The sequence below is a fragment of the Gekko japonicus genome, unplaced genomic scaffold (genome assembly GCF_001447785.1).
Source record: "Gekko japonicus isolate JY-2015 unplaced genomic scaffold, Gekko_japonicus_V1.1 scaffold89, whole genome shotgun sequence".
Lineage (NCBI taxonomy): Eukaryota > Metazoa > Chordata > Lepidosauria > Squamata > Gekkonidae > Gekko > Gekko japonicus.
In genome coordinates this window covers 64,460-75,499 of record NW_015170889.1, presented here as the reverse complement: position 1 = coordinate 75,499, position 11,040 = coordinate 64,460, and the positions used below count along the sequence as shown (strand labels likewise).

The window sequence follows — 11,040 nt, the reverse complement described above, 5'->3', positions numbered from 1 at the left end:
GCCCTGATTTTAATTTATGTTGGACCTCTTTTGGCTTCCTTTTAGAGCCAAAAGAACGACATGTGATTTTCAGTCACAGAACTCCGTTGTCACTGTAACATAAACATTTGTTCCAAGATCCAGGAAGCCAAGAGCACAGCATGTGGTTTCTGAACCCCTGCTCAGGTGGCGCTTGCTTCGAATTTGTTTTGACAGGTGCTGCCCACCACGCCGGTCCCCCTTTCGGCCCTCCACCACATCACAGCAACTTTCTCAATCCAGCTGCCCATTTAGGTAAGTAGAAGCTACCGAGTTGTGGTGACGGCGAGACTGTTGTGTGTGAGAGTGTTTTCGTGTAATTTGTTACAATGGAAGGGTGGGTAATTGTGTTGGGAGGAGGGGATATTCCTTTTCACTGTCCACAACCCATTGTTGAACAGAACCGCTACCCATTTCTAATGGCATGATGATACCACCACTGACTGCAAATATAGCTGGAGGTTAATCCGTCGCCTCAGTGTTCCCAAAGAGTTTGTCTATCTTGAGAGAAATGTGAATAAGGATTCAGTGACTCCTGTTTTAATATCCAAGTAAAGGATATTAGCTGCAGCTAATTCTACATGGAAAGGAACCCAAAGGCCCAGTCCCCCCACCCCCGGTAACGTGATAAATCCACCTCAGCTCCCGTTACAGACATTCTCATTATGATTCAGGGCACCATTACCTCTGCCTTTCAATGATTTTCCCACATGGTGTTATGAATAATGAAGTGTTCGGATAAATTTGCCCCTCTCCAACTAATAAGGTCCCATAAGTGCAGCCCTGCTGCGTTAAACCAAAGTTCCGTCTAGTTCAGAATCCTGTTTCCCACATGTGCCTTCAAAAGGCCCACAAGCAGGGCACACAGGCCAAAGTCTCTGCCCACGTTTACCCTCACCAGTTGATCTCAGAGAGATACCGCCTCTAAGTATGGAGGGGTTTTTTTTAAAGTCATGGCTAATAATCACTCTGGGATCTTTCTTCCATGATTTTGTCTCACCCCCATTTAAAACAGCCTGAGCCATCGTCCAAAACCACAGTCCCGTAAAATACTTTAAAAAGAATTATTGGAAGAGCATCTTGTTATGCCTAAGTGGCACAGAAAACTCATCTCCTGCCAACTTTTTCACATCAAAACAACAACAACAAAAAGAGTAGGGTGAGCTGCCAGTTTTGGAGACTTTTCCTAGCCTTTCAGATAAATTGAAGAAGAAGAGGAGGAGACTGGATTTGTACCCCGCCCTTCACTACCCAAGGGAGTCTCAGAGCGCTTACAAACTCCTTTCCCTTCCCCTCCCCACAACAGACACCCTGTGGGGTAGGTGGAGCTGAGAGAGCTCTGACAGAAACGGCTCTTTTTCAAGGACAGCTCTGACAGAACTATGGCTTGCCCAAGGTCATCCAGCAGATGCAAGTGGAGGAGTGGGGAATCAAACCCAATCCTCCCAGATTAGAGTTGGCGCACTTAACCACTACACCAAACTGCTTCTCTTGAAGCAGGCCAGGGCCTAGCTAAATTCAGATGGTGATTGTGGTGCCTCATGGGAGTTATCGAGTGCTGTGATACTTAATGCAGCTTGGCCAAGGGTCCTCTATTCTCATTCAGTTAATTGAGAGTGCTGTGTCCAGAGGGGCTTGGTGGCCATCAGGAAGGCACCCAGCGGGCTGAATGTTTGCCATCTAGTCCATGACAAGAACAGGGTTATGAACCTCAAGGTGGAGCTTATTGATGCATAGCATCATATCCCCATTGAAGAAGAAGAGTAGGGGTGAGTTAGCCTTCCGGGGTCCTTCTCCTTTGTCCGGCCCTCCTCTTAGGAGCTTAGGAGCAAGGAGCTGGTGCTTCTCCATTGGCCAGCTCCCATCCTCTTTTGAAGGTGGATCTAAAAACCACATGTGACTTGTCCAGACTTCCATCCTCCCACACAGGAAGTCCCTCCTCCGGGGGTCGATTCATTTCCCTTGGCATCTGTAGCTGCTCCCCAGCCGGCCAGGTCCTCCCCTGTCCCCTCATTGCCACAGGAGATGGCAAGCCTTCATTGGGCCAGGCCGATTATTGCCTCCTCTTGAGAAGGCAGCGATCCTTCCCACCACCACCACCACCACCCACACACACAACTGTTGGAATGATGGGGCTTTCTTGTCCCCACCACCTTTTCAAAGCCATCACCCAGCAATTAGAGAAAAGCCTGGGTGATACAAAAGCCAATTTGGGAAAAGGAGGCAGGATACAGCTTTTTTAAAAAACCTCCTCCTCCATAAATATGAGCCCGATACAGGTCCTTTCCGCATTTGCCTGCCTCTCTGGGTTTTCTCAGTGTTCGAGTCCAGGCAATTTAAGTCCAGGGCAAAACAGCATCCAAGTAACCCGGGGCAACAGCAGGCTGAAACCGGGCTGAACACTGAAGGGAGGGAATGTAATGCAGAATTGGGGTGGGGGGGACCCAGAAGAAGAAGAAGAAGAAGAAGAAGAAGAAGAAGAAGAAGAAGAAGAAGAAGAAGAAGAAGAAGAAGAAGAAGAAGAAGAGGAGGAGGAGGAGGAGGAGGAGGAGGAGATTGGATTTATACCCCTCCCCACAACAGACACCCTGTGAGGGAGGTGGGGCTGAGAGAGCTCTGGCAGAAACTGCTCTTTTTCAAGAACAGCTGTGCCAGAACTATGGCTTGCCCAAGGTCATCCAGCAGGTGCAAGTGGAGGAGTGGGGAATCAAACCCGGTTCTCCCAGATTAGAGTCCATGCATTTAACCACTACACCAAAGAAGGTTAAGTCGATTTTAGTGCAGAATGGGGTGGGGGGGGGAGACCTGGATTAAAAAGAAGGTTGAATTTGATTTTAGTGCAGACTTCCTTGGAGGACACCGTGGTGAACTTGGATTAAAAGGAGAGTGCAGAAAGGGCCATAGAGATAGGGCTCCAGCAAGCCAGGGAAGGCCCGAATCCAAGGGAAGCCAGGTAGACCCTAATTCTCTCCCATGGCTACCCTGCTAAAGTCCCTGCACTGGGAAGAAGCCTTTGAGAAGGCCGTGGGGGCAGGAAGTGGCATGGACCCTCTCCACAAGAACAACACTGGAGCTGTCTACTCAGCCTCTGCGTGTCTCTTGTCATGGAATTAAATGCTCCTTCGTAGATAACTCCCTTCCCATTAGAATCTCTCCATTTGGTTTCAGAGACTTTTAATCGGCCCACGACGTTCACCAGTCTTGCAGCCGTGAGCGGCAATGCCTTCGGGGGACTCGGGAACCCTGCAGTTAGTGAGTAACTTCTCTAGTTCCGGCGGCCATTGGGTGGGACTGATCGTCAAGTGTGCTAACCTGGGGCTAAATTCCGACACACTTCAAGATGTTGAGACAAGCTCTGACATCTCCAAGCAGTCTCCTGTGGCCTTATTCACACCAAGCTGGTCAAACTGTATTATTTCAGACTACAGTTCACAGGTCTGAATGGTCCTGAATACAAATTCTCTGTACATAGAAGATTAGCATGCCAAGGAGAAGAAAGCATCTGAAACGTTCTGCCTGACATGCTAGCTTTTCCATGCAGGGATATTTTTTTTGTAGCCTGAACTGGTACAGCCCACGTGCTACCTGACTTCCTTGGTGAGAATTAGGACTGTAACTTCCCTGAGGTCCACATCTTTGGGATGGGCAAATAGATCCAGGAGATTCTCTGGTCAACCGAGGCTGCGATCATACGCACAATTAGACCCGACACAGGTGTGAATGCCGGGCGGATTTAAAGGGCACGATCGGACAACAACATCTGGGAAGCGCCCCACAGCCGTCAGCAACCCGTTCTGCTCCGCCGCAGAAGCAGACTAAAAAGACACTGGGGAAAATCCAGTAGCTAATGGGTTGCGACGGGCCACGGATGGACTTTCCCGTGTCTGATCACTCCAGCACTCTCTCATGGCATCGGGATAGTTTGATCAGGCCATCCCAACTCCGTGCCGTTGTTTTTTCCCCCCTTTGCAGTATGCGCATCATCGCAAACTCCGTAGGGAGCCCTCGGTGCAGAGGTGCGATTCATCGATCCCTCGGTTAAGCGCATGGGGGGGAAAGGGCACAAAAAGCCCCAACTCACCCACAGTTGTGTCTGATCACGCTGTGCCCGCAGCTTCAAAGGGAGGTGTGATCATGCAACTGCAGGTCAAATTCCTCCGGAGGAAATAGCCTCACTCCCCCTCCCCCGGTTTTTCTCTGGCCCGTGTGGCCACAACCCAAATGTTTTTATCGAGTCTGTTTTTATCCCACCCTTCCTTCAAGAAGCCCAAGATGGCCTATATGGTTTGCCTTTCACCCATTCTGTCTTCCTAACAACCCTGTGAGGTAGACTAGGCAAAGAAAGTGAGTGAATGGCTGGCTCAAGGCCACCCAGCTAGCTTGATGACAAAGGCGGGATCTGAACCCAGGTCTTCGCAATCCAAGTCTAATACTCTAATCCTCGCACCACCTCTCAAATATCAGCTTGGTTACAAACTGAGCCTTTCCCCCTCCCTCTCACTGAAAAGGGAAAAAATATATGAATAGGGGCTAGATTCTATACTCCAAAAATGTTCAGCCTGGGTCACACAATTAAAAAGAATGCATTAAATCTTAATAAAGCCATGACATTTTAGAACAGTGAATTATTTCCAGGAGTTAAATACCATAAAGCCAGTTTTATCGCTAATAGCCCAGCAGCATCACAGCCCTACCAAAGAGCAAACGTGTCCACCTAAAACGGGATAAGCGGGGGGGGAGAGAGAGAAAGCCCACGGATCAGACTGTCTAATCTGGTCTCCTTTTCCTAGCAGCAGCCAGGTAGACAACAGCCCTACTGTGTTTATTTATATTTATTTATACTTTCGATTTCTAGACCGCTCGACCCCGAAGGGCTCTGAGCGGTTTACATTGTGCAATTAACAATCCTAACTAAGGCCACAGTCAATATTGGGGAGGGGGGGGCCCTACCAGGCACCCTACTGGCTAGTTAGATTTCCGGCGGCTCTTCTTCCTCCGATTCTGTGGTGGCTCAGCTTTTTTCTCCGGCGCCACAATTTGTTTGTCCTCCGGCAACTGGTTTTGGGAGGTACGCTGCCCCTCAACATGGAAGTTCGTCTGGCTGAGATAAGGAAACCATAAGACAGTTAAACTTAAAAAAAAATTAATTAGGGTATTTATACCCCACTTTTCTCCCGGACACAGCTTACATCATGGTCCTCCTCCTCTCAGCCATTTGACAACACCAACCCTGTGAGGTAGGTTAGGTTGAGAAAGAGAATGAGACCAGCCCCAGATCACCCAACCAGCTTCCGTGGCAAAGTGGGGATTCAAACATGGGTCCCCCGGTGGGGATTCAAACATGGGTCCTACATTCTGGCCCACTGCACCACGCTGGTAATACATAGTAATCTTTGTAGTGATGTGGCAACGTTCCTGCACAGCCCAGCTCTCCTTCCGCACCTCGTATGTCTGCAGCCCACTTCCCCAGGCCTCATCCTTCTCGTTCCCTGTGCTATTGCGGCGTGAAAGAGAAACGCGCACAGACTAGGGAGAATCACAGAATCTTATCAAGGTGGATTTGGAAACTGAAGCTTCGTCCCCACCTGGTCAGACTGCTCTGTGGATCAGAACTCAGTCTGCTGAAGAGCACAAGATGTGCTCACGTGTTGAGGCGTTGTGACATCCAGTTTTTCCCGTGTTCTCTTTTCCTGGGATACCCAGTTCTTGGAGTCCTGGGAAATGCACTCCCCATGGGATGACCTGTTGGGAAATGGGGAGGAGTGTTTGGTATCTGCTCCTTAGGTTCAGCTGCTCAAAGTTCTCTGAGTCTCAAATAAAGAGGATAAGACTGAAACCACAAGAGTAAAGCGAAAAAAAGACATCCTAATTGGGATGGACCTGGAGAAAACTGCTCTTGCCTGCATGTATCCTGCAGAACACTGGCTGCTGGAGTCCGGGTGTTAACTGGATGGCCTCAGATATAACACCAAACCCCTCTGCGTGAGATTTAAAGGAGCCTTCAGCCCACTCTGCAACTTCTCCTTTCCTGCGTCCTTCCAATCCCCAGACAACAAGCTAGGGAGTTTAGTTCCACTTCCACAGCAAACCACTGTTTACCTTTATACACGAACCAGCAAACTTTGGTTTGAACTTTCTCTGGAAACCAGGGTTCCTGTCCATGCAAACTCATCACTTGCCCGTTGAATTGCAGCAGGACTGCTTGGTTTATCTCAGAGCCAGATGCAACTCATCTTATCGCCCCGTGGGCATGGAAAATAGGAAAGGGACGAATTCCCCCAGGCTCTTTTGCGAGCACCCACCCATGGTTAACCATGACATTTCTTTGTTCATTTACTTATTTACTTACTTCATCTATCATCTGCCTTTTTCGTGGAGACTCGAATCATAGAATTATTGTTTAAAACCAATGCAACAACAACCAGTATAATGTATAAACATCGCAGTAAACTCGATTACACCCTAAGGCAAATTAAGCAGTGCAATAAAATTAGTTTAAAACATTAGAGGAGAATGAAATTTTTTAAAAAACCAACTGTGTAATATACCGCAAACAGTCCTGGTGGAGGAAAAAAACACTTAGCTGTTGCAGATTTTCCGGGTTGTATGGTCGTGGTCTTGGTTCCAAGACCACAGCCATACAACCCGGAAAATCTACAACAGCTAATGAACTCCGGCCGTGAAAGCCTTCGACAACATATAGGAAAAAAGCCTGCTTAAAATTGACACAGACAATAACTGCAACCCACTTCCCAGTGGGCTGTATCCAGCCAGCTCTTTCGCTAAATCTTGCCCAGTTCCATCTTTGTTATAGCCATTATCATACATGGCTTCTTCTCATGCAGGTCCTACAATTCCAGCATGGCCTTTTAGGGTGGCCAAATGGGACTCCTTCCTCCTTTTTTGTGAGCAGAAAATCTGGCTGGATCCAGTTCAAAGGACCCTCCTGCACAATCCTGTGTTGCCACATTTGTAGTGCATCGGTGTCAGGACTTCCGCTGAAATTTCCACGGGCCAGAGTCAGCAGCACCCCTTTGGGATTTACCACTTGAATTGATTAAGGCACCCACACACAAACAATCGTATGGATTAGTCTGGATTTAAATGTAGACGCTCAATTAGACAGAAGTCGGAGAGTTTACTCGTTTATTTACATCATTTATAACCTGCCTTTATCCCCAGCCAGGGCAGGGAGTGGTTTACATCATTCCCCTCTCCTCCATTTTATCTTCTCAACAGCCCTGCGAGGTGGGTCAGACTGAGCGTGTGTCACTTGCTCAAGGTCACCCAGTGTGCGTCCATGGCAGAGTGGGGAGCTGGACCTGAAACTTCAACCCCTTCTCCACACTGGCCCTCAGCTTCTGATGGAGAATAACAAACAGGCATAATACCCATACTTTTGATCCTTAATATGCAATCCTAAAGCAGACTTGCAACCTTCTAAATCTATTGAAGGGCTTAGAGGGGGTGTGACTCTGGTTAGGAGTGCATTATTGAACTACCAGAATTCCAAACCCAGCCAATTGCCCAAAGTTTGCCCCGTCCTGCATACACTGTCCTCCGTCTTGTGTGATCTCCTTGTTATCTTGCATATTTGGGGGTTTCCCAGCCTGCTGAGATAATTAGAGGCTAGAGAGAAAAGCTCTGCAGACATCTGCATGGAGTCGTACAAGGCCGCAAGTTAATAAAGCCACCGTTCCCACTGGGATGGGTTTAACTTGGGTTTGAAACTGGGAGGGCCATCTCCAGTGTTCCAGTCAGCTACGAATAGGACCTGCTCTTTTGGGTTGTGAAAAAAATGTCAGACACAGAGAGCTGGCTAATTCTGTCTTTGGCAAGGTGTAGGATGCAGAAATCGTTCCCGAGAGGATCCCGTATCAGAGAACAGGGACTGGATTGGCTCGGGCTCTTTTTGTAGCAGGTACTCATTTGCATATTAAGTGACACACCCTTAATGTAGCCAGTCCTCCAAGAGCTTACAGTAGCTCCTGTAAGAAGAGCTCTGTAAGCTCTTGGAGGATTGGCTACATTAGGGGTGTGTGGCCTAATATGCAAAGGAGTTCCTGCTACAAAAAGAGCCCTGCCCGGGCGCCGGTAGATGAGATTCCTTATCACATACAGCCAGCGCAAGTCCACCATTTTTAGGCTAGATTGAGCCATAGTGGAGAAGAGCAGCCATGATAATTCAGTGGTCTATCCTCTTTCAAACAGTGGCCAAGTAGATGCTCCTGGAAGTCCCACTGGCAGGACACAGAGGTCAAAGCCTCCCTTGATCATTACCCCCTTCCCAGCAGTGATCTTTGGAAGGTTACTGCCTCCGGAAATGGAGTTTCCATTTAGCCACTATGACTAATAATGGTTCGTGGATCCATCCTCCATCATGGACATTCCCAGTGCCCTTTTAAAGCCCTCATGTCAGTGAATTCCCCAGGTAAATTGCTGTTTAGGTGCAAACGTACTTCCATTTGTGTAAGAACAACCAAATTTAGTTGCATCCAGTTAACCCCATAACATGATTTAGGATCCTTTCAGAAAGGGGGACACCAAAGATGCTTGTTTATCAAAGGACTGAAGTAGATTTCTGCTGCCTGCTGTGCTGTCAGATATATATATATTGTTTTGGACAAGTCCATACTAGGCATTTGGAGCTCGCTTGTAACTTTTCTGAGCAACAGCCTGCATATGTTTCGCTAGTCTGAAACTGAAGAAAGGAAGAGAACTCATTTTGGTGGCGGTGGTGGTGGATTGCACACAATTCCTCCATAATATTCCACTGTGGCCACTGTGGTCTTATATGGGGGGGGGTCTTCCAAGGGAAATCTTCTCCCAGATCTCTGGAAACCTTGGCCTGATGAGGAAAATGAAGATTTGGACTATCCCACCCCACCCTCCCATCCCGAGAACTCCTTTTTCACCTTCCCAAGCTAACATCCCTAGCCTTTTGAAATGCCAAGTTGTCTTGCTCACCTGTGAATCTCCTTTCCTTTTCCAGCTCCCCATAATATGTATTCATTTTAAACTCTGAGTGCTGTAAAAAAGTTGGGTTTTATTGGTAAGTACCGTCAACGGGGGCACCATACTGCTTTTCCTTCTGAAACCGTGTTTTTCTTTTGTTTCTTTTGTTTCTTTTTCCCACTTCGCCATTCCAGCTCCCAACACTATGTTCGGCCACAAGGATGGCCCCAGTATGCAGAACTTTAGCAACCCTCACGAGCCCTGGAACCGTCTGCACCGAACTCCTCCTTCGTTCCCGACCCCTCCGCCCTGGCTGAAGGCAGGGGAGCTGGAACGCAGTTCGTCTGCTGCAGCTCATGAGAGAGATAGAGATGTAGATAAAGGAGACTCTACTCTTAGTAAAGATGACAAAGAAAGGTACGGAAGATCACTCGGCGAGCTTGGTTGAGGGCAAGGCGGGGCGGGGAACCACACAGCTTTCAGCCTCTTCTTAGCTTGTCAAATATTTGTTCATCAGCAAGGCAGCCTGGGGGGGAAACGGTACGGAAATCTTGCTTACCTCACTCCAGCACCTAGCAGGCCACACTTCCTCTGGTGGGAAGAGGCGGTGGTTTTGTGGCAGAACACATGCTATGTATGCATAAGGTCCCAGGTCTGTCTTGGCATCTCCGACGACGAGGATCTTAGGTAGAAAGTGTCGGGAAAGGCCTTTGCTGCCTGAGACACCCGAGAACTGACAATCAGAGGTGGCGATGCCATACCAGATGGACCAATAACTTGATGGCATAAGGCAGCTTCGTACGTCCTTTGGGTTTTTGCGACCGAGAGCAAGAATCAAACTCTGATGTCAGAATGCACATTTCCGTAGCTGAATTTGCATGTTTCGTACTAGGGAAGAGTGGATTTCCCCTGATCACTTGCAGCACGGGCCATTTTGATTAATGTCTGCCCCTTACACACACGCCTTTACTCATGCGCATGGGTGCATTGTTAAAACACTACAAGCAAAAGCGATTTTGACATGATTGTACAGATGAATGCATGAAGGCTTTTCTGTGCAGTTTTCACTGGTCCAAGTGCCCCCCACTTCTGAGCACCAATAAAACTCCACCCCAGAAGAATCTCGATATTGCTGTGTGTACGATCACATTAAGATTGCGTTAGTGAACTGCTGGTGCACAGCTGCTCTTTTGTTATGTCAGAGAGGTAGAAAGACACGACTGGATCTATTTGGTGTGGAGGATGGAGGCTTTCCCTCTGTGACCGATTTCACACCAGAGCTGCGCCGCGATCGCGCCTCCCTTTGCCCCACTTCTATCGGTCAATTTCCCACTCGAAGCCGCGCGGCCGCATTTTGACCCACGGCTTCGCCCGGTTTTCCCCGCGGTTTTGTGATCCTCAAAAAACAGGATCACGAAACCGCGGGGAAAATCGGGCGAAGCCGTGGTTCAAAATGCGGCCACGCGGCTTCGAGGGGGAAATTGACCAATAGAAGCAGGGCAGAGGGAGGCTCGACCGCAGCGCAGCTCTTGTGCAAAATCGGTCTGTGTGTAAAGTGCTATCAAGTTGCAGCCAACTTACGGTGACCCCCCATAGGGGTCTCAAGGCAAGAGATGAGCAGAGGTGGTTTCCCGTTGCCCGTCTCTGTGCAGTGACCTTGGGCTTCCTTGGTGGTCTCCCATACAAATCCTAACCGGGACTGACCCTTTCAGCTTCTAAGATCTGATGCGATCAGGCTAACCCGGGCCATCAGGCCGTTTTTCTGGAGCCATCTTTTTTGTCATACTTTGAAGAGGACGAAGGTTGGAACTTTCCAGATGCTCCAGGACAGAAGGACCATCTAGGCACAGATCCCCGAACAATAGAATGTCACCACATTTCATTTCAAATTCCATGCAGATCACTGACTCCTCCCTTCCTTTGCCCCTGAGAAAATTATATTACAGCATTTTCACTGCTTTTATGGACAAAAGTGGGTGTCCTTTGATATCGGTTCCTCGTCTTAACTCGGGCTTTGTTTCTCTAGAGAGAAGTGGTGGGTCTTGGGTTCGTCTGGAAATTGCGCCC

The 11,040-nt window shown here is 48.5% G+C and overlaps 1 protein-coding gene across 1 annotated transcript in view; it reads left to right on the top strand.

Moving 5' to 3' along the window:
• AUTS2 (autism susceptibility candidate 2) overlaps window positions 1–11,040 on the top strand; it is a 903,433-nt gene that overhangs the window by 888,703 nt on the left and 3,690 nt on the right. The window contains exons 15-17 of the mRNA XM_015418389.1: window positions 196–273; window positions 3,187–3,270; window positions 9,168–9,390. Coding sequence (XP_015273875.1) covers window positions 196–273; window positions 3,187–3,270; window positions 9,168–9,390 — 385 coding nt within the window. The remainder of the gene's footprint in view (window positions 1–195; window positions 274–3,186; window positions 3,271–9,167; window positions 9,391–11,040) is intronic.